Below are 23050 nucleotides of genomic sequence, written 5' to 3'. Positions count from 1 at the left end.
CACATAAATAGAGCAGCAATTGGCAGGTATGTGCTGTTGGTCCTTCTAGCCACCACTGGCACGGATCTCCAAGCTCTGCAGCAGGTAAGGGAAGCGTTTCTGGGTGCAGGCTGTGGGAAGAAAGCTGGGAGATGATTTTCGCTTGAGCTTTCTTCCCTGCAAAGAGTTATGGAGGCCAGTGGAGCCAAACAGGGTGGAAGAAGGGCTCTGGCAGCGGTGGGAAGAAAGGAGAGGATAGGTAAAGGGTGATGAGTGGGAAAGGCTGGAAAAGGAACAGGTAAATGGGAGTATGGCGGTAAATGGAGATCCAGGTGAATTTGTGGTACTCCAAAATGTATCCAGAGGAAAGGAGTTCAAAGAAAAAAAAATAAATAGAAGGAGAGAGAAAACAATAAAATCAACTCAGAAGAGAGTCAGTCCCTCCTGCCCTGTCTTTAGCAGGGAGCCCATCATTTTGAAGGGAAGCTCTCAGGAGCAGGAGCGCTTCCCCACAACCTCCCCTCTGAAGCCAGGGCAGTCCTGGGACAGCCCCTGGTCACACCACAGCAGCCACTTGTGTTGGGACATAAAACCACCCTGTATCGGCTAGTACAAAACCAGCATCTTGTTTTACATGCTCCCCTTAAACCATAATTTTGCTATTATATCAAAGTGCTCAGAGCTTGGAGAATAAAAGCTCGTGAAGGCAGATGCAATTAACAAAGCAACCACAAAACTTCATCTTTGGCCTGTGGATTTTTAAAGAACTAAAATAATTCCTCAAAGGCACGTAAAGAAATCAGGCATCTGGACCACGTGGGGGAATTTTCCCCGGGAAGCTAAGAAAGGCTGCATTTACTGACCAGGGACAGCACACAACTCCCTGGCATCAGTGCTGGGGAGGAAGAGCTGGGCATCGCTGCTGCCCCTGCACCAGCTCAGGTCCCTGGTGCTGAACCAGTCATGCTGGTAATGCCCGAGGCAGAAGTGACTACATTTTTTCTTTTTTTCTTCATTTCAAACTGAATTGGCTGACAAAGACAAAAGCAAAGTACCAGTCACTGTTAACAGAGTGACATTTCTGCACTTCAGCTGAGCCCTCCCCATCTCATCACTTCTGAAATGAGTCATTTGCTCCAAAAAAAACCAGGCACCAGTGGTAAGATTGTATTAGGCTTTGAAAAGTACTGCACAGCTTCAAAAGAAAGAAATTTCTTTTAAAAAGCAACATTAAAAGTATGCTATAACCCAAGTTCGCTATTCTGTTAATCAAAGGCAGAATCACTGAGATAAGAGTTACCAGTAAACCAAACATTACACATTCAAACCAGTCGCATTAAAACAGGACGAGTTTTTTTCAAACTACATGCACTGCTTTCAAACCCTAGCTGAGAGCAAGGGCTGAGAGGTCTCTCAGCAGAGGGGACTTTTTCCTGCTTCTAATAAAAAATCCCATCTGCCTCACTGGTGTGTTCCTAAATAAGGGCAAATGGAAAAACAGGAACCATCCTTGCCTTTAACACAATCAATACATCTGCCAAAAACCAGCATGTATTTAATAAATGCAATGTGGATTGTTTTATTTGACCTTCTCTTCACAAAATAATTTTATTATATGTATGAAAGCAGCATACAGGCAATAAAATTATGAAAACATTCACAATACATAAATACACAGACCTGATGCAGGATGTATAGAGTTCATTAGAATTATTTTTTTTTTTCCTCTTAGTTCTCTTTTCCTGACAACACATTTTTTGATATATGTTACGAAAAGTTTCTTCGGAGGGTATTTGCGCCCATTCAGAAAACAAATCGCTCTCTTTGAATGCTGCTGAATATTAACACCCAGCAGTCCTGTTGCTAATGTTCACTGATTGCTTTTGGCATTACAAGGGAAAGCAGCAGGGGTAGGACAATGGAAAAGTAGCAGTTTTTGAACTGAACATTGGCAACTCTGGTTTGGAGCTCACAGGACGTTTTTGAGGTGGGGACTGCAGTTCCATCCATAGTTAGAAACGTCTTAATCCCAAATGGAAATGAGGCACTATTCCTTATTGAACAGACTGTTGGCATGGTAATTACTAAAATGTAATGTCCTCCCAGCTTCCAAAGTAAAGCACTAGGTACCTCACTTTTTAACTCTGACTGATACAGGAGCAGACAGACAGCATGATCCTGGTGTTGCTGCAGTAATACAGATGATAATGAGGTTTGGCATGTTTCCTACCATTGTAACCAACCGTGTTTGTTCAGAAAAGATATCCAAGACTTGAAATAAGAAAAGTCTGAGAAAGCTGTTTATAATACATAAATACAAAACATTATATACTAAGAATTGTTATCTAAGAAGCTTTTCTTCTCAAATTGGATTCTTCTTAAGGTTGTAGTCATATTTAAGGTATTTACAGATCCACAAACTTGACATTCTAGCAAAGTCTTTGTAACATGAAACTTTTTTAAAAATAAATAGCAGCAATTTCTTTTATTTCTATAAGGGAAGAGAATTCACAACTCAGTCAACGCTGGTCCTATCTTTTGAAAGAAATCCCACTTAAAAACAAAAGGCCATAAACAAACAAACTCCACACCACATCAGTTTTGTTGATTCCTTCATCTCTTGCTGAGCTTCTCAGCCTTCCTTCATACCCTCACTGGCTCTCCAGGCTACTGGAGCTTTTAATAAAGTGCTGACTGGTTGACTGGCCAAAATGCAGTTATGACACTCCAAAAATATCCCATTATTTAGACATCTTAAATAACATAAATAAAGCTAGATCTCTTATAACATATGAAAAATATCAATTTAAAACAATAAATAAATAAAACTGGTATCAACATATTACCTCCCAAAGCTTTAAAAATAACCATTCTCATTATAAGGCTCAATTATTTTTTAGAAATAATTTTAAGAAGGCCTCTACCTACCTTTACAATCCCTCAGCCTTAAATTAGGACCTGTTAACACCCACTATCACAAAACACAGCAATCTTTTAACTTCTAGTAAACATTAATCTTTAAATACTTAACATTTATCTTTTGCCTCATTTCAAACTAGAAATTGGCTTCTCTAGGTGTAGAGGAGAAATATATTCTTTATTACTGCCCTGTATCCAAATTCCTATATATTCCTCAGCATGAAGAGTACAGATGAATATCCTTTTTTTTAACCAATTTTCATTATCTTTTGCTGTTTAGTGTTTTAAATATTAAATTTGCTTTCAATGCCAGGAAAAATAATTTTGGGCTTTGTGTAAATGTGTATTTCTCCCTAGAGCTTATTTTTTTTTAAAAAAAAAAAAAAAAGATTATTACAATGCACACTATTGGGTCTTGCTGGGTTAACCTTACTGCTCAGGTTTTATGCTGCCCATTTTGTGTAATGGGATTGATCTTTTCCAAAGAAACATCAGCTTCATAATCCAAGATACCCGACAGTGCTGGAGACATTTTCTCCAAGGTCTTAGATAGTTCACCCTCTTCTTCCTTTTTTAGAGGTTCTTCTTCTGGACAGATGATTGCATGTGGAATCAGATAAACCAGATTAGACTCTTTGGGGCTGGATCCTTTGGGCTCATGTTGGCTTGAAAAAACAACTGCTCCATTATTGTTAATACTAACAGTCTCTATAGCATTGCTGGACATAGGGCAGAGCCTGTAGCATCCTAGCAGGGTTGAAAATGCCTTGCGGAAATCAGCATTGAAGGCATAAATGATGGGGTTGAGGGAAGAATTAGCCCATCCAAACCAAACAAAAACATCAAAGGTGGTGGAGTTAATGCAGAAAGCTTCTGCTCCCTTGGATGGTTCAGTAGGCTCGCAGAAGGGAATCATGCAGTTCAACACGAAAAATGGCAACCAGCAGCACACAAATACCCCCATGATCACCGACAAAGTCTTTAAAACCTTTGTTTCCCTCTTGAAGGACATTTTGAAGTTGCTCTCAGGTTGCTGGCAGTCCATGCTGCTCCTATTGCCACTCGTGGTCTGGCAGTTCTTGGCATGCACTGCTGCCCTCTCCAAAGCTGAGATTCGTCGTATTTGCTTCTGGGCAATCCGGTATATCCTCGTGTAAGTTACTATCATGATGGCAACAGGTATGTAGAAGCTAATTAGAGAAGAGGAGATGGCATACATCCTATTTAGGCTAGAATCACAGTTGTCCATGCTTACACCTTGTAAACTGGCGTTTAGGTCCAAAACACTTGTGGTGGTAGCCTTATGCCAGTTTAGCTGCACGGGGATGAAGGAAATCAGCACAGACAAAGTCCACGCCACACTGATCAAGATGAAGGCTGCCTTGGGGGTCATTTTCCTCTCGTACCTAAATGGGCTGGAGATGGCCCAGTATCTGTCCACACTAATGACACATAGATTTAAGATGGAGGCCGTCGAGCACATAATGTCAAAGGCCACCCAGATGTTGCAAAATGAACCAAAAGGCCAGAAACCAGCAATCTCGGCCACAGCTTTCCAAGGCATGACCAAAACCGCCACTAAGAGATCTGACACAGCCAAGGAAATGACAAAGAAGTTGGTCACCTTGGACCTCAGGTGGCGAAACCTAATGACGGCTGCACAGACCAGCGTGTTTCCCAGCAGCGTGGAGAGGATCAGCAGCGAGAGGAAGCAGCCCGTGAGAATCCGAAAGGAAGAGTCCCTTTCCACAAGCAACCCTTCCCCGTCCATAGTGGTGTCGTTCCAAGTCATAGTTTCTCCTGAGGGGAAATCATATCATGACTTTGATGACGACATCAGCTCCTTTCCTTGCAAAGACATCAGACGTCCACTAATTACTCGTCACCAAACGGACCAAAGATCCTTTCTTATGGTCCCCACACCCCCGGATGGGCTTCATCCACTTTGAATCTCCCTGAATGACATTGAAAGCTCTATGAGCAAGAACTGAAAATGCACAAGTACAGTCAGCTCCACAGACCAGTTTTTAAGCAATCCCTTCAGAAACACGTTGCACCACCCCAGCATGAAGTAGCCTAATTCAGACTGATCACCTGCAAATGTTCTGCTGCTGTCCTCTACAAATATACCCCACAGACAGGAAAGCAATCACTTTTCCATGCTTGCACATATCCCACTTAAATAGGCTATTGATCGAGTGTTTCCAGCGTCCATTGCACTAGCCCTTCATATTTACTGATGCGTACTATACAAGGTGCTTGTTCTCTACTTTGGTCCCCTGAATTTCTCACTGCTGAAACACTCCATTCCTTCCTCCTCAGCACGCTCCTGTTACAAAATCCATCAGTCCTCTGTCTCTGGGCAGCGTCAGCGAGCAATTCTTCACTTTGTTCCAAACCGGTCAAGTTTTACACTTCCAGAGACAAAGAAAATAAACATACAATAGGTGTGTTTTAAAGATTTTCAGTAAGAAGCAGCTCAGGTTATTTAGTTTTATTTAAATGAGAAATTCTGGCTCCTACCTTTCACCTCTGATTCTCTGTTTGCTCTGGGATGCAAGGCCGTCTCTCCTCCTCATTTAGTTTTGGAATTGCATAGCAAATCTGACACACAAAACCAACCCAGTAACGCTGCATCGCATCAGGTGCCTGCGTGCGTTTTTCCCTGAAAGTGCAAATTGGCAGGGGAGAAGTAAAACCAGGAGCTGCCGAAGTGGGACCACCAGAAGTTAGTTTTCCAGCCAGCAGCAGGTCTGCGCTGTCGGGCAGTGTGTGACGGACCCCACCAGCGTGTGTCCAGCTACCTCCAGCCCATGGCCACTGCTGATCACTTGGCAAACGTGGGTGGCCGGGTCAGTCCCCGTCACACTTTGTACATCCCACAGAAGTGGCGCATTGGGGCGATTCATCCCAGGCAAAAGGCACGATATTCCCAGCACTGGCAAGAGCCGAGTAGCAGTTCTCTCTTCTGTCGTTCCCTGGAGGGAGAAAGAAGGGCGAGAGGAGGAGGAAGGACCTGAGTGAGCTCCTCTGTGCCACAACGCGGGGTGTGAAGCCGGTGGTGCCCGATGTGGGTTCCTCTTGAAGCAGGGAAAAGTGGCTTTAGCACTTCACTGCCAGGTTACAGCTCTCCATAGCCACCACGGAATAATCCCACCTCCTGCTCAGAGGGGCTGCGCTCCAGGGGCCGGGGCCGGCTTCAGCATGCTCTTCCTTTTAGTAAGAGGGCAGGTGAAGGCAGCTCTTCATGCTCTCCCGCAGCCTGCCCCGGGCCGCGCATCTCCGGGGCCGGGGACTTCTCCTCCGTCCCGCTGCGAGGGGGGTCCCGGCGGCAAAGGCTTTCTTCTGCCGGGAGCAGGGCTCGGCAGCATCGCCCCTCCTGGAAAGCTCTGTCCTCCCGGCGTCTCCTTCCTGAAGGTTTAAGACAAGGGAAAGACAGGCATGGAGGCATGCAGAGGGCAAAAAGCAACCCCCCCCTTCTCCTCCTCTCACATCTTCGGCCGGCCGCAGCTTCCCCCCTGGGCTGCCTCTCCCCGATTTTTCTGCCTTCCCGGAGCATAACCAAGTAAAGCTGGGCTACGAGAGAGGATGCCCGGGAGTTTAAGGCACACGGGGACAACTTTGCCCTGTCCTGAGCTCCGCCGAGCCCCGGCACCCACGGGGAGCTGCGTGCTGCCCCGAGCCGGCCGCGTTCAAGTCATTGATGCGAAAAGTCAGGACCGGCACCCAACTTCTGCCCGGGGGATGCTCGCAGCGGCTCAGGATGCCGGCTGCAGCCTGGGGCACCCACTGCTTTCCCGACCGACACCGGCACCCCCGGGGCACGCTCGGGACCTTTTCCCCGGGACAAACGGGGTCGGGGTCGGTACTCACCGGCGGGGGGAGGTCGGGTAGGGTCTGGCCAAGCTGGCAGCGGGCGGGCAGCAGCCGGGGCAGCGCTCCCCCTGAGCTCCCCTCCGCTCCCCTCCGCTCTGCTCCGCGCCGCCTCCCCGCCGCCCGCCGCAGCCCCGCGCCCCCGCGGCTCCCGGCGCAGCCGCGGCCACCGGGCTCCCTCTCCTGGGCGACCGTGGCCCCGCGCCCCACCGCCGGGCAGCCCCAGGAGGGGGGCACCGCCGCCGGGATGCTCTCTATGTGCCCCCTTGCCCCCCACAAAGCCCCCAAAGACGCCCCGGTTCCGCAGGGAGAGGGACCCCGGGGGATGCGGGGACCGGGGCACAGCGCCCAGGGATGGAGAGCGACCCCCTGGGGACTCCCGGTAGAGCTTCTCCTGTAGGGCCGAGGCTCTGAGCCAAAAAATCGGCTTGGCTAGCCCGGGGCAGCCGCTAGACGGGAACCCCGAGGCCGCCGTCAGGCAGGGAGCGGGTGCGGTGAACCCGGCGCTGTGAGCACCGCTGGAGGGGCTGAGAAGGAGGCAACAAACTTCAGTTCCTAGGGACATCCCTGTTCCTGCATACGGGATAAAATCCTCCCTGCAGGGAGGAAACAAGGAGAAAAACCTCAAGCTCAGCTGCCCGAGGGTGCTCAGGTGCCTGAGGATCCGTACCTTGAGTGATTTGTCCCGGGTCAGGCGAGGGGACAGCAGAGGGACCAGTGGCTCCGGCCCTTGGGACCTTCCGGGAGCCCCAGGGCTGGCACCCCACGGGCAGGGGCTGAGTCCCGGCCTCTGGCTGAGGGAGAAAACTCGGGTCAAGCAACTGCACTCTTTGCCCACAGAAATCTCAGACCACTCTCTTCGGGCAGTGTTTGCTTCTATGCAAAAAAATATCATTCAGGTCCTGTAGCAAGCCCTGGAAACAGAGCGGTTCCATCCCAAACCCTTCCTAATACAAAAGGTGTTTTTCTTTCTTACCTTAGCCACAACAGCCAACGAAGGAACATGAATGTGTTGATTTAGAAGTTCCTGCCTTGGTATAATAATCTCACTTCCAAATGAAAAATCAGAAAATGAAGATAAAAGGCATCATGGGGGGGTTAAATTCTCCTGGAAGAACAAAAATAAGCTCGCTAAGTTGTCAAAACACATTTCCTGGGGTTCAGCATTACTGAAGTTGCTTATGTGCCATCTATAATTTTCCATGATGTCAGTTAAAGCAGATACAGTGCTAAACTAACCTTGACTAGCTAGCTAAAATACTTGTTTTCCCTTCCCCTCTCTCTTTCGCTCATTTTTAATTGCTTCTCAGCAAGTTCTCATTCCCCCATCTTATTATCCTATCCTTTAATCATCATTGATCCCCAGAGGAAAGTGAAAATAGACAAGGAATGAAATCTGTGCTGTTTGGTAATCGAGATCTCTAATGAAACTCATTCTGAATTTTGTTTTTATATTTTCAGGACTTTTCTTTCTTTTTTTTCTTTTTCTCCTTGAAGCACAACACAGGTGAGATTTACTGAACGATTCTTGTCTTTTGAAAACATAGCACACTTCTGCCTCTCAATAGAAACCCTAGGCTGAGGGGAACATTGCCTGCATAAGAAGTGGCTGAGCACATCTGCTTCTATTTGTAAGAACTTCAAGAGGCTCCCCCAGAGCGGCTTTCTACCACAGCCACCTTAGATTATTCCAAGAGGAATCACAGAAACTGCAGAGCACCCAAACAGCACAATCTTCCAGGCATGCAGGAGGGGAACACTGAGGTGCATATTGCAGAGAAGGGAGAAGTTCCTTCTCAGTGATCTGTTTATTGAGTCAAGTGAACTCTTCCGTTGGCTTTTGCTAGGGAATTGATTTTCCTGGGGAAAAAGCTGAATTCAGCATCGGGAGGTCTAATGCTGTTGATATGTGTGAGGGTTAAAGATTTCATCTGATGACATAAAAAAAATATCTATGAGCTTCCCATAAGAATCTCACTTTCTTCATTTGTCTGGCAGTTCAGAATCTGTTTCAGATGCCAGAGCATCTCTCCTATCTTATCCCTAAGTTTCTGTGATCATTTTGTGGATGAAAATTGGGTGTGGCTCAGCTGAGACCATACCAGTGCAGCAAAGCCCCTTAAACAGCAGTGCAGCTTTCAAACACTCACACTTCGTGGAGGGCTCCCTGCTGTCCTCATTTGTCACATCAGGTCCTTTGTAAGCTTTTAAAACTTTCGTGACTTAATAGTCATACCCAGGTGAGGAGCAGAAGTGAAATCCATTAAAACCCTATTGTTTAGGAAAAGCCAGTGTTGGGATTAGGCAGTCGATTGACAGAGCTCTGGCTGCCGTTTATGCAAAGCATGGGCTGGATTTTCCTTTTGCTGCTCTCCTGTTAACATGCCGTCAGCCAGTGCTGAAGGATCAGCTCTTGTCCAGGTCAGGGCTTGCCTAAAACTGCCAGCAACAGTGCAGGTGTTTCTTTGACATCCCAAAACAAGTATAGATCTTGTTTAATTTTCCCTAGGCCCCAACATAAAACAGCAGCTTAATTTTATTTAATGTTTTCCAACCACTACTGTCTGATGCTGGAATCAAAGCAATGCCCGGGAAAGGAAATCTTTTGTGTCTCTATTACCACCCTGTGAGATACCTGCTCCTCCCTGGAGACTCTGTTTGGAGAAATGCCTATTTAGTTGACATAAAGATTTAAAAATATAAATACTGAGTAGCACCTTGATCCAAATGATCTTAATCCAAACAGTAATTTGCTACTGGAATACCAAGCCAGAGTTGAAAGAAGTCCAAATCTCTTGCATTCAGAGATAAACACACTTTAATCAAAAAAAAAAAAAAAAATGTACTAAAGCTGGAGAAAGGCAGCTTAATTTACAAAATAATATTACAGTATGTGGGGATACAAATTGTACTCACGTCACTCTCAGGATGACTTTTTGAGTCTGCATGCAAGGGATGTATTAAACATGAAATCAGCTGAGGCATGTTAGCAGAAATAATGTCTGAAAGAGCTGTCAAGCTTCTAAATAACTGGTTATACTAATAAGCCAAGATAACTTTAGCCTCAGCTTAACCTTCTCAGAAAAATCAAAGGTTTCTGGAAATCGAGCAACAGCTGTGAACTCCCTTAAAGATCAATGAAGCACACTGGTTAAATTTATAATATCATGTTTGGGCATTCCACAGGGAAAAATGCAGTAGTGAGTACAAAACACAGAGTGAAGAGTAGAAGCAGAAAGAACTATTACTTTCCTGCTAATAAAATAAAATAAAATAAAAATCTCCAAGGATCTCAAGCTCATGTTTGTATGATAAAGACCCACCAGCAGGGAGAAAGGATCAGTGAGAGAAGTGATAGTTAGTCTCCAAACACTGCTAACAAGAGGCTCAAATAGTCAGTATTGAGTGTGGACGTTTTTTCCTTTTTTTTTTTCCTTTTTTTGAGTGTAGCTCATGGATGTGTACCCTCTAACCCTGGGGTTGGAAAGGTAACAGAGGAAGTGTGCAGAAAGGATTTTTGCTCTCTGTGGGAACTTAGGCAGCAGATGCACAAAAAGCAGCCGCTTGCCTGTAGCAGTCTGCATGCACAAGCTTTAGGAGGTGTGGAAGACCATAACCTGATTGTAAACCCACACTGTTCAAGCAGAAGCCTTGCCATCAATCCTTCTTTATGTTTTCAGTGCAAACCCATCCCCCCCCCCCCCCCCCAAAAAAAAAAAAAAAAAAAAGGTTGCTTTCAGCTATAACCCCTAAGATTTTACAAGACACTGGCTCCTTTTGGATAGAAGTGTAAGTCAGGAATGAGAGGGAAATATCCAGCTTGTAGCTAGGTACTGGAGCAGAAGCTGTCACCTGAACAACCATATCTTCTGCCAGGCAGGAGCCACGGGTGATTGAGGCTCTGCATGATGTTGCCAATAACTCCATTATCTAATCAGCAAATCTCACACTGTGACTTATTATGGGGGTTTTCCAGTTCCAGCCACTCCCTCCCACAGGCCCAGAGAAAGACAAGTTCTGCACAACAAACACACAGAGCGACCCTTCCTCCTGTGGCTCCCCCTCGAATCACTCGGGCAGGGGACCCTAAATTTCCCCCCTTCTCTCCTGGGATTCCCACCTGCTGCAGACACAGGGTAGGAGAGGGATCACAGCCCTGCCAACGCTTTCCTCCAGAGTGGGTCGAGAGCCAAGCTGCAGAGGATGATGAGAATAAAATGTTGCTGTGAAGAGAGGAGAGCTCAGGGGAAGGAATAACGCTTCCCCCAACAGCCTCATCCCTGCCACACGGCAGAACCCTGCCAAGAAACCCACAGCAAGCCAACACGAAGCCTCCACTGAAACAACATAGCTCGGTCTTCCCAATCGCCTCTCTGACAAATGCAGGCACTCCCTGTGCTGCTGATTTTTATATCCTACTCCATACATATAAAAATCCCTCCACAGTCAATTGCTGAGGATCTACTCCATGAAACAGAACATAAACCAGAGTGTCGACACAAAAATACGGACTGCCCCCTCACTGCTGAGTTATGCTTTATTTGCATTTGCATAATTTTTTCATCCTGTATGGCTTGCATTTTTTTTTCTTTCGCTCCATACTGCATGGACATTTTAGGCCCTCAGATAAATTGGATATATGAATCAAAAGAGAAGCCACGGAAAAAAATGACAGCACTTTTAAAGTTAAAGATGGCTTTGACATATTAATTAGTACCTCAGAAATGCAATAAAGCCTGTGTTACAGAATGATTCATTAGAATGAAATTAATCTGAGAAATAATTAATTCTGAGTGGATAGATAAAAAGAATACAAATAGATATATTAGCAGCAAAGCTCTTCACAGCTGAGTGTTAGTGATTTCTAGCAGCAGTGGATAAAACTACAGATAATACAATTTTCTTAGCAGATGGCTTGGTAGGTGGCACTCTCCACTCCTAAGCTGGTGTTACGGATTCACTCCTGAGCTGTGTGCCAGCCAGCAGCACAAAATGGATCCTTCTCTCATATTCCAGCCCAGCCCCTGACTAGCGGATGGTGGTTTCACTTCTACCAGCAGACTTTATTTTTTTCCGATGCAAGATGTGTGACGATGAAAAGTGTGCTTGGTACTGACCTAAACCCATTGCCTCTAAAGGTTGGTGGGGCAGGTGAGAAAAAAATCACAGCTGATGATTTATAAGTACACATCACTGCACATCCAGGATGGTCACGCTCCACAGCCCTTCCATAGGCAAGCTACTAAAGGACCTTGAGTTAAAGAGAATTGAACGAAACACCAAACAATAAATAAATGAATGGAATGGAATGGAATGGAATGGAATGGAATGGAATGGAATGGAATGGAATGGAATGGAATGGAATGGAATGGAATGGAATAGCTTAGTTGGAAGGGACCCCAAAGCTCATCAGGTCCAATTCCCTGACCACTTCAGGGCTAACCAGAAGTTAGAGTGCAGTATGAAGGGCATTACCCAAATGCCTCTTGAACACTGACAGGCACAGGGTATCACCACCTTGCTGGGAAGCAAGGGCTGGGAAGCCTGTTCCCGTGTCTGGCTGCCCTCACAGTAAAGAACTGTTTCCTAATGCCCACCCTGATCATCCCTGATGCAGCTCCGTGCCCTTCCCACACATCCTGTCGCCCGCTGCAAGTCCCAGACAGCCCTGCTGCCTTTGGGGTGCACCAGCTGGGCCAGCCCGGGGTTTCGTATTCAGCTACAGGGATTAAACTGTTCTTGGAGGCAAGGTGCTGGTTGCCAAGCTCCTTACAAGTCACACAGTCTTGGCTTGAAGGCAGTCAGAAATATTCCAGTAAGTTAAATTAAAAACCAGAAGCGACAGAACAACATTCCCAGTAAGAACCCAAACCAGGGTCCCAGCTTTGGTCTGCCTCATTCCGCCTGCCACAACTTCCATCTGAGCTTTTGAAAAACCCAAGGATCTGACCCCAAACCATGACATAATCCTGAATGCACTTTCACCTCACCTCATCTGCACGTGTTTTCCAATTCCAGCCTCTGTGCCAGCCCCACCAAACCAGGCAGGACTGGTTCATCCCCGTAACATCAGGAACATCTTTGCAGCCTGCCTCAATGCCCTTGGCTTTTTCCTGCCCTGCCGCTGCAACAGCAGCTCCCAGAGCAGTCTCTAACAGGCAGTACTTTTAAAAGCTGGAAATATTTCCTGTGTTTCATCACTGATTTGTCAAAACTTATCTCAGGGTCAGGGGCCTGGAAGCCCATGCCCATGCTCCCATCCTGCGAGGCTCAGTGGTGCTGGGCTGGGTGCACATCAGGGTTTGGCTGTGCCAGCACTGACACTCGGAGTCCCTAGAGCTGGTCCTCTCCCTTTAGGAGAGGTTCAAATTAGGGTCTAGCTAAAAGTTGCATTTAGGGAAGACTCTTGGATCTGATCCTATCTACTTTCAGGTTTCACTTTTTCCCTCGCTGTTTACAGTGGCTTATTTCCTCTTGTGGTTTTCTCAGCACTGCCTTCTAAGAACTTCCTCCAGGTCTTTAGGAACTACAGGATACAAAACTCCACCAGGGACTTCCCATTGCTTTCTTGCATTTTTCCTTATCTTTTTAGGAATCTCACATGACTTTCTAGGATTTTCCTGGTGATCTCAAGAGAGATTCTTTCCAGAAATTCCTTTAGGAATTTCCACCCAGCTTTCAGGGCATTTTGTTTTGCTTTCTAGGAAATGTTGCCATTGCTTCCTAAGAATTTATTTCACCTTACTAGGATTTTACATTTGCTTTCCTGGAATTTACAGTTGCTTTCAAGAAATCATTAATGCTTTTCTAGAAATATCCAAATGCTTTCTAGTAATTGTGCTCCAGGAATTGTTTCCAGGAATTTCCTGCTGCTATGAATTTCTCACCACTGTCTAGGTATTTCTACCAGCTTTCTAGGTATATCCATCACACTGTGGCATGGTGTCATGTGCTGTTCCATGCTGTTAATCCTGTTGCATGTGGTGGTGCCTTGTTTTGCCCCACATTGTGTTGTCACTTGCTGCTCTTACTAGATCACTCACGTTGCTGCAAGCCTTCCCATGTTGTGGCATGCCCTTTTGCATGTCATCTGCTGTTGCCACATGCTGTCAGAGGTTCTCAAGTGCCGTCCTGCATAGCTGCAGCAATAAACATTTGAGGGTTCATAGTTTTAATGACCATTTTCCAAATCCATTGGAAAGAGCCAGCAGGTGAAAGTGTCATGAGTTACCAACATATGGTCCCAAGAGGATGATGAAATAATTTGCCCAGCCCAGTTGAAGCTGCTGTGAGACCCAATGGGATGGTGCTAAAGTAGGAAGGAACTATCTCTCCTCCTGCCCCATGCTCCTTCCACAGCTGCCATCAGTCTGCCTAGTCACCAGACTGCCAACAGCACCTGGTAAAGGTGCTTCGGTGTATGAACAACCCCACAGGAGATATTTATGGAATAGCCACATCATAGAATAAATGGCTTCCTAATCCCCTTGAAGGGCTGGTTTATGCCTTTAAATGTAGTGCTATGTCCCTTTAAAATGTAGACTGGCTTTTCATGTTCTTTTGCTTCCAGTCTTATCTGATGTAACTATGCATGTTTTCATCTAGATAGATAGGAAAATTTGGTATGCATCAATTTAGCTTGGCACAATATAGCATGAGTAACCTAAAATCAGGTTCAAATACTGCAGACGGAGCCAAAATCTTTAAGTGATTTTGTAACTCGTCCTCAATCAGCTTACATAAGGCTTCATTATAATTTATATTACCAAAAAGTGTTGTGTTGTTTGTTTGTTGGACCAAAATTCCCTAGTTAATAGTTTATTCATTAGCAGTTCAGACTATGGGAAAACAGTGTGATGTTATTTTGATATACAGACACGGAAATCCCTAGCTCATTTACAGAAACAAACTTTGACTTTATGAGCACTCCTCAGACTGTACTAACGTCCCTTCCAGTCTGGGGCTTGGATTTTCTGGGAAAAAAACACACAGGAAGTCAGCAGGCCAAAACAAATGCTATATATATTCATGGTTGACCTAGCCCAATATTCTGCTGCTGATAGTAAAACACAGCACCAAGCCTTCACAGGCACCTCCCATCAAGTGAGTGCTAATGAATAGTTCCCAGAAATGTGGCTGGTTTCTTCTGGCAAAACCTCTGATAGCAGTCAGCTCGGTGCCAAGGCCAGTTCCTAACACTGTCCTCGAGAGCCAGCAGCTGAACATGCTCCGGCTCCTTGCTGCGTACCTCCCCGGCCGTCACCACACATCACCTCCCACCTGCTGCACAACTTACTGCCTTTCTCACCGAGCTGAAAAGTCTTGACATAGCCCACGCTTGCCTTTCCTCTGTCTGACTGCTGTTTGTGACACAGGGTTTGGGAAAGCTAGTCCTGTAGTGCCGCTTGCTGGGCAGCTATGCTAAGAGTTGCAAGGCACAGCAGCTCTTCGGTTTTGTCGGCTGATTCCCGGTGCCAATTTGAAATGGCAAAAAAACATGAAAAGCATTAATGTCCAATGTAAATATTATGAATAGAGTGAAGCTTGTGGAAAGTAAATACAGTAAAGCTCATTTCTTAGATGAGGCAGGAACTGTGAAAGAACAGAAATCCTCCTGCTCTGGGTAGCGTGGGGAAGAGTTTGCTCTAGAGCAGTCTGGGAATTCTTTCAGGAGAAAACATGCAGATGGCTAAATTCATCCCTAATTTAGCAAAGACAAAGGACTGAATGCACACCTTTTGGGTTGCAGAAGTCTTATTAGCAGGATCCTTAGGAAATAAGATAACTGAAAGGAATGCTTCAGGTGGAGCTAAGGTGAGGCTTCTTTGATGAATCCCCTTGTAGTCTCTAGGTGTGTGCTTTCTGTAAGTACTATTAATGCTCACACAGTAATTTAACTCCACTGTTTCACCTCAGAATGGAAGCAGGATGAGGCCAAAACACACTGCTGGAGCTGGCACATCCTCCTGAATTCTGCATTTTTAAATGCAGCCGAAAGCACTGTTAGCATGAAGATTAGTAGAAAATACCTGTAGCCAGAGGTTAGCCATTCCACGTGAATACCTATATTCATTCATTTGCCTTCCAGTTTTCTGGTTCATGAGCAGTTGTGGCTGGTTGGTCAGAGCCATTTCAAGACTTCTCAGGATTCATGGCAAAAAAAAAAAAAACAGATTGCTTTCTCAGTGATGAGAGAAATAACTAGTCTAGTGAAAGAGAAGTTATGCAGCTGTTCAACACCATCTGCACTAAATATAGAGCAAACGATTAACTCCAGCAACGAATTTATCCATTGCTTTTCATTTAGCGCCTCGTAGAAGTTGAGGTACTAATATAATTTATACCCAAGAGTCTGCGAGCAGAATGTCTGTTGTGACATGCTCAGAAGGGTATACGTGGCTTTAATGCAGATTAACAAGTCAGTATCTTTGGCAGAGATGAGAACTGTTGGAGGCAGAAGACATCAGTCCTCAGAATGTAAACCATGTAACAGAGGATCAGTTATCCCCTCTGGAGATTAATTTGTAATCTGGAGATTAAAGCCAAAATTTAGAGGTTGGACTAGGTGATCTTGGAGGGCTCTTCCAACCTAGATGATTCTGCCATTCTGTGATTAGTTTTTCATTGAAAACCATAAATTGGCCTCTCTATGTTGGTATGCTGTTCTGGTACACAAGAGTTAAACCAGCACTGTTTGCAGAATATAAATGGGATAAAATGCGATAAAAATGGGATGCAATACAGCTGTATCACAGCACGTTTTTTCCCATTCCCCAAAGGTTCCACATAAATTATGGGATGAGACCAGCTCATGTGTTGCTGACTTATCAAATTAACACCATCAGTCTGAGACATTAATGAACATAACTGACACTTGAGACGTGTGTGAGCAATGTAGTTTGTGCATCTATCACCATGTTCATCTGGAAGCTGGAGTGGAGGAAGCACAGGAACTGTGTAACTGAGTATCCCTGTTGTATTTTTTAAATATCACACGATTGCACATCTCATCGCAAACGGGAGCTATCAGATGCTACAAAGATAAATGTGGAGTGAAAATTCCCAAAAAGAGTGAAATGCTCTGTGAGCCATTCCCCAGCTTTCTAACAAAATCAAAGATCCACGTTTATCTGAAATTTTAAATCACCATACGCAAGAAAGTCCTCATCAGCTGGAATCAATTTCTTACGAATCAACATTTTTTTTAAGGACTCGGACCTGTGAGTAACTTATTTTCCTATTTTAAGGGTTCATTTATTGTGGTTTCCTATGAACGTTTCCCAGCTGCCAGCACTTTTCCTGCAATGCTTATTAAAGCAGGAGTGACAAAATCGAGAAAGTATGTAAAATAGATAGATAGATAGATTAGATAGATAGATAGATAGATAGATAGATAAAATCTTTGTTGTCAAAGCTGGGTTCGGGCCAGCAGTACTTTTGCTTCAGAAGTTGTCCCCGTTAGATTGCCCGATGACCTGACCGGTTCACCAGCCGAGCACCGCCGTCCTTTTGGGGAGGAAAAATAACATTTCAGGCAACTCTTCCGTCAGCTTTTCCTGCTTTAATTTCGGAAGCAATTTCAGGGCCGGAGCTGCTCCTAAGCTCGAGGGACGATCAAACACGAGAGGGGAGCGACCCGAGGGGGGGAACACCGGCGGGCCCTGAGGCAACGTTGGGCACTGAGGCGCCGAGGCCCGCTCGCCCCGGCCGTGGTACCGACGCCCGGCGCTGCCCTGCCCCGGGAGGCGGAGCGGGGCGGAGCGGGGCGGCCGCTCGCCTTCCCCCGGCCCCGGGCCCACGAGAGCCTCTTCCGGGCGGCTCGGAGCCGGCAGCGGCCGCGGTGAGTACCGGTACCGGCCCCGTGAGGGAAGTGGGCTGTGGGTGGGGGGGAACGGCGCGGTCCCCCATCAGCCCGGTGCCCTCCGCAGGGGCTCAAGGCCTCCAGGGAGGCCCAGCCCGGTGTCAGCGGGCACGCGTGGCCCCTCTGCGGAGGCCCGCAGCCAGCTGTCACCAAGCCCTGTGTGTCCCCGCTGTCCCCAGGGGTACCCGTCCCTCGCCCAGCCCCTGCTCCCTGTGAGCCCTTTGCTGGCTACAGGCTCAGCAGGCAGCTGCCTGGGGGAGCCTCCAGGCCTGCCTCCCTCCCTGCGCCATCCGCTCTGCACGAATATCAGCTCCCTGCTTCCCCAGCTCAAAAATCCCTCCTGAAATAAGCCTCTGGTGTCGGTGTCGCAGGGTGCTGCATCGCAGCTGGGCACCGGTGCGGGCAGGTGAAGGTAGCCTTCATGTCAAGGTGATCGGCTTCTCCAGGGATGAACGTGTTGTGTGGTTTCGAGGCTGGCCGCCTGGTAGCCAGGGGTTCTAATGCTGAGCATCAATCTCTTAATCAACTGAATTACAAATAATTTGGTGTTGTAATGGGTACTGAGATAGCAGGGAACGAAGACAGGCCTTGTGCCAAAGTGCAATGAAAAAATCACCTGTATAAATCCTACCAGGAAAAAAAAAAAAAAAAAAAAAAAAAGACTTATAGTGCAAAACCTGCAGTAGAAGGTCATAAACACAGCTGGGTGCAGCCAGAGAATCCTGCCTCATTTTACCACAGGGCTTTAGAAATAAGGAGCAGAGACAAGCTTGCAGCAGTCAGGAATGGAATAAGACCTTGGGTTAACCCTTCTTAGCAAAGAAGCTTTTTCTTCCTTAGTGAAGAGGAGAGGTAAGGGTGTGACGTGTCCCTGCGACATCCCTCCTGCGGTGGGAGCGACATGAGGAGGGATGACACGGAAAGCGCGCGCCGCCAAGTTGGCTGCTGCAGCTGCTAACATCTGGATGTGTCTTTAACGCAGAATGATGAAATCTCTTGGCAAGTTACTCACCAAAGATGGCTGCTGGGTTGAGGAGAGAGCCCCAGCAGCAGGCACTATGTCCATTTCACACAGACTGCTGCTTTTGTTGCTAGGCTACAAACAGGATGTACATTTATAAGCAAAAAAGTGTCTTGTAGCGTTGCCACGGTTTGCCTTCTCCAGCATTCAATTTGGTTTTATGATTGCAATAGGTAAAATCACAGTGCAAAGATTTTTTTTTGTGATTTAAGTATCTATTTACTGGTAGAAGCAGATTTGGGAGAGGAAAACTTTGCAAGTGGGTTTGTTAACATTTGGCATAAGTGCATTGCATCATCAGCTGTGCTGCCTCTGTCAGACTGTGGTAGCAGGTGCAGTGCAAACAGAGGAATACCATTGCTTAATAAATCTGATACACGTTGTTTTTGCAAAAGTGCTTTTTTTTTTCCCCTGGAAATATGTTAGTACTTCTCATTTGAACTAATGATACTACCTTGACCGACATCCCTGGAGAAAGCATTGTGTTCTTTTCTTTGTCAGAGGAATTGAAATATGGGTGGTAGCTCAGTTTGCATTTCTGCTGTTGCTTTGTCAGTGTGTTGTAGTTTTAAAATAGAATGGGTCACCTTCTGCTAGTCAGAAGGTCGTTAATTTCCTGCCTTTTCTCCTAAGCCAGCATAGCAGCTGTTCTCATGGCATTTCTCCTGGAAAATGAAAGCACTGTGTTTGGGCAAAAGAGGCCTAAAAAGGGCCAGTGTATTATCAGAGGAATAAAAAGGCCTAACAGGATCCTTACATATTTTTCTATCAAAGCACCGTGAGAGGTGCTTCAAAAGAACTGAGCTCTGCAGAAACAAGCAAGAGGCTATGGTTGGTTTGGTCTATAAATCTGGCAGAGGAAAAAGAGAAGCTGTTTCTTTTCCCATTTTATAGCAGCAAATACTTTTCTCAACAAAAAGATTTTCCAGCCAACATCTCTCATTGCCCAGAACAGGCTCCTGACAACTGCACCTCCAGATGTTAGGGGACTGCTTTGGAGAACGGAGATCTAGGGGCCTAAGTATGTCAAACCTTTTTTTTTTTCCTCTATCCCAGTGAATTTGCACATGAAATGTTTTCAGCAGCACATGGCTCTAACTTTTGAACTGTAACAGTGGGATTCTGGTGTGAAAGAGATACTGCTCTTACCTTCTATTTTTAATGGGTTTTCAGGGGGAAAAGTGACTTGATTCTCCTGTTTCAAGGACCTCCTAGGAGATTTTGTGAATCGTGATCTGACCTAAATACCTCTGAAATACCACCTCTAGTGAGGGGTCTAAGTCCTTGTAAAGGACGCCGTGCAAGTTGCACCTTTCTTTCAACATTTGTATTGGCGAATTTACCCTCTTCCCCTCCTCCGTGCAGGCTGAGTTGAATCCTCTTTTAAGCTAGAGGTATCTGTGTATCCAGTTCTTTGTAAGGGAGGTTTTCACATTTGGCTTTGGGAGTTGGGCACCCAGGAGTGAGATGTTGCAATGTTCATTATCACATCCACACTATGAACAGAGACTTCTCTTCCTGAGGCCAGGTGTTCTCCCTCCCCAGCTCTGTGTTTGCTGACTTTCTGAAAACTGCATGCAAGAGAGGTAAAAGGCCACTCTCATTAACAGAATCTGCTGTAGGGGAAGGTGCAGGAGGCTTTAATCTGGACTCCGTCCCCCATAAAGGCAAAAAGGAACAGAAAATTCTGAACAGAGAGTGAAGCAGTACCCGAACCAGTATCCTCTCTAAGGATGTTTGCTAAAGGATCCCTCCTCAAGGGAATTTAGTGCTTTGTACCTGTTCAGGAAAGCCAACTTCTGGGGTACTTCTGAGCCTTGCTTCTCTCAGAAATATTCTCTCTGACAGTATCACACTCCCTAGGAACCTATAAGTAGTTCTCGTCCTTTAGCCACTGTCAGAAATGCCTCTCTGCTCTGCAGAATAGTGGCGAAAGCTTTCTGACTCTCAAGGAATGGACATTTTGACATTAGGGATGTTTCCTGGCTCCAAACAGTCAGCTTTATAACAGTTTACAGCTTTAAAAAGCTGTACTTAAATCAGACATGGAGAATTGGATGTGCAGTTATGTCATCAAGACATTTCCTTTGCTGTTGCTCTATTCCCAGTTTTAGTTTAGAGACTGGAAAAAATAAAGACTTGGAGTTTTTTTATTTATGGGTTGATTTTTTTCAAGATGGGTTAAAATACATGGTAAAAAACATATGAATATATAAATGATTCCAGGGAAAGGAGCAAATCTGCTTTTCATCATCCACGCAGTGCTGTGTGAGCTTAGGTTGCCCAGAATTTCCCAAATCACATACCCGCCTGGATTATCCAGTCATGCAACGGAGCCTAGCCCCTTGTTTATGAGTCTTTTAAGTGCAGTACTGGTAGCAAATGCAGTTTAAACTTCTGTAAAACCTCACTTGTTGTTTTCAACCACATTTCTTCTTGTTCACGTTGAGATAAATTATCAAATGTCTGGGTTGTTTAAAATTGAGCAGCATGTTGCTGTCGGAAATAAATAGGCATTGCTACTCTTTGGGCTGCTGCTTCAGTTTGAGAAGCGGTGACATGACGTTCAGCGTCAGGTTTGAAATGCAAACTTGGAAAAAGAACAGGGGAGAGTTGAACTCCTGAACTCCTGACAACTCCTGAATCTGCATTTTGTAGGATTGTCGCAACTGCTATTGTTGACCTTTACACGAGGTTTAAAGTCTTCTGCTATTGCTGATTCTGCAGCACATCTAAACGCAGTCGTCGTACTAACATTCTTGATTAGACTTTGTGCTGGCTTTTATGTAATTATTTTTTAAGAGAGGACACTCGGTTATTCCTAAAACCTCTTTTTCTCTCCAGTTAGTGTTCATATTAAGCATTACAACATGAATTTGCAGATGACTCCATCTGATCAGAGAGGACAAGAAATGGGAGTGTGCTCAGTACTGGGGCAGTTCAAGGTCCCCTGATTGGCAGTAGGGGTTGGAAGACATAATCAAAAAGTTATTGATTTTAAACTAAAGAATTTTTGTAGAAGGTTACTAAAAATATGGAGTTGAAAGTTTCACTTAAGATAAAAAAAGACCTTATTTAGGGGCATGACACTTCATTTCTTGGTAAAACCTCCTTATTCTGAAGCGTCTGTAATCACAAATGCTGGCTCCCAAGCACAGCACAAAATGATGTTCAGGAAGTTTTACCATCTCTCTGGGTTTTCCTTCTCCTGAACTGGGTCAGGGAAAAGGTGAGGAGGCAGCAGAGAGATTCAGAGAGCAAATGTGGTTTCCTCCCTGTGATCTGCAGGCTGCATCATTGCCTCTATCTGCCTGTGGTCTGCGGAACCACCGCGCCCTGGTTCTGCAGCTGAGCTCCTGGCAGTGGGTTTTGGCACAGCCCCGTGTCTGGCTTGGCACTCGTGTAAGATGTAGAAAGTTTATGAACACGTGATCTCAGTTAGGCTTCAGAAAACATGCCTTGAAACACAGGAACAGCCACAGCAAGGAACATGGATAGTCAAAGCCTGTGTTAGCACTGGGGAGCCAAACCGTGCCAAAACCTTCACTGTCATGGGATTGCAGTCCCCATGCTGTCGGGCTGCAGGAGTGCCATGCAGAGCAGTTTTACAGCAGCTTTAGAGCACTTTTGCCCCCAGCAGCTGATGCTCACCCAAACAGTCCCGTTGCACAGAGAGGATTTAGCAGCCGTTCTCAACAGGCATTTTGGAAAATTACAGAGAGTTCAGTAATATGAATGTGCCAGAGGACATTCAGTTCTCTATTACTGGTCTAATTTACTAGGCTGGACCATTACTAACTTCAGGGTATGCAAGTATTAAATACTTCTCTAATTATTCAGTTGTTTGAAACAGATGTGCATTATTTCTTTCCTTACAGTGTATTTTCCATGACAGATGTGAAGTGTTTGGCTGTTACGCTGTCGTATTTGTTATTTATCCTTTCCACCAGTGCAGAGCCTGACTTCAAAGTGCCATTTAATTATGAATTATTTTAATAATTTAAGCAACTGTGAAATAAACGTTGTTTCCCAAATCCTCCGCTTGGGAAAGAAGGGTGTTTTCAAGATCAGATTGGGTAATTTTACTGTTTACTTTTCCACCTTAAATTTTAAGGCGCTGTTAATTTACAGTTTTGTCCTGCTATGGAGGTAGTCTCCCCTCTGTTGGTGCTTACTGAGTAGCAGTAGCTGTAGGAATAATAAATTCAGGTGGGTTTATATGCACAGTTAAGTGTTAGGTAGTTGTCCGAGCTTGCCTTTATTAGCTGGCAGTAACAAAGTAAACATTTTTACCTTTGTTCTAGAAGATTTGTACATTTACTTCGCAATCCCTTTGCAAACTTTCCACTTATCTCAGGGTGCAGATAGATTAAATTAAAGTAAAATAAACCTAAGTG

General features: G+C 45.5%; 2 protein-coding genes across 3 annotated transcripts in view; one reads left to right on the top strand and one right to left on the bottom strand.

Moving 5' to 3' along the window:
* Nucleotides 1-1568: 1568 nt before the first annotated feature.
* Nucleotides 1569-5423, bottom strand: DRD1 (dopamine receptor D1). The gene has a single exon (XM_084536178.1). It carries the CDS (start codon nt 4688-4690, stop codon nt 3335-3337), a length of 1356 nt encoding a protein of 451 aa, XP_084392304.1. The 5' UTR covers nt 4691-5423; the 3' UTR covers nt 1569-3334.
* Nucleotides 5424-17479: 12056 nt separating this feature from the next.
* The window catches only part of SFXN1 (sideroflexin 1), a 25287-nt gene continuing 19716 nt past the window's right edge, over nt 17480-23050 (top strand). For both annotated transcript variants that reach the window (XR_014698065.1, XM_084536176.1), the window contains exon 1: nt 17480-17611. The gene's annotated coding sequence lies outside the window, so the exon portion shown is untranslated. The remainder of the gene's footprint in view (nt 17612-23050) is intronic.

The sequence above is a fragment of the Aythya ferina genome (assembly GCF_964211825.1).
Source record: "Aythya ferina genome assembly, chromosome: 14".
In the NCBI taxonomy this organism is placed as follows: domain Eukaryota; kingdom Metazoa; phylum Chordata; class Aves; order Anseriformes; family Anatidae; genus Aythya; species Aythya ferina.
The sequence above is the reverse complement of the archived record's forward strand: the minus strand, read 5'-3'. Positions and strand labels throughout refer to the sequence as shown.

Excerpts from the sequence above, each read along its gene's own strand:
- DRD1 (XM_084536178.1), bottom strand. The coding sequence starts at position 4,690 with ATGACTTGGAACGACACCACTATGGACGGGGAAGGGTTGCTTGTGGAA.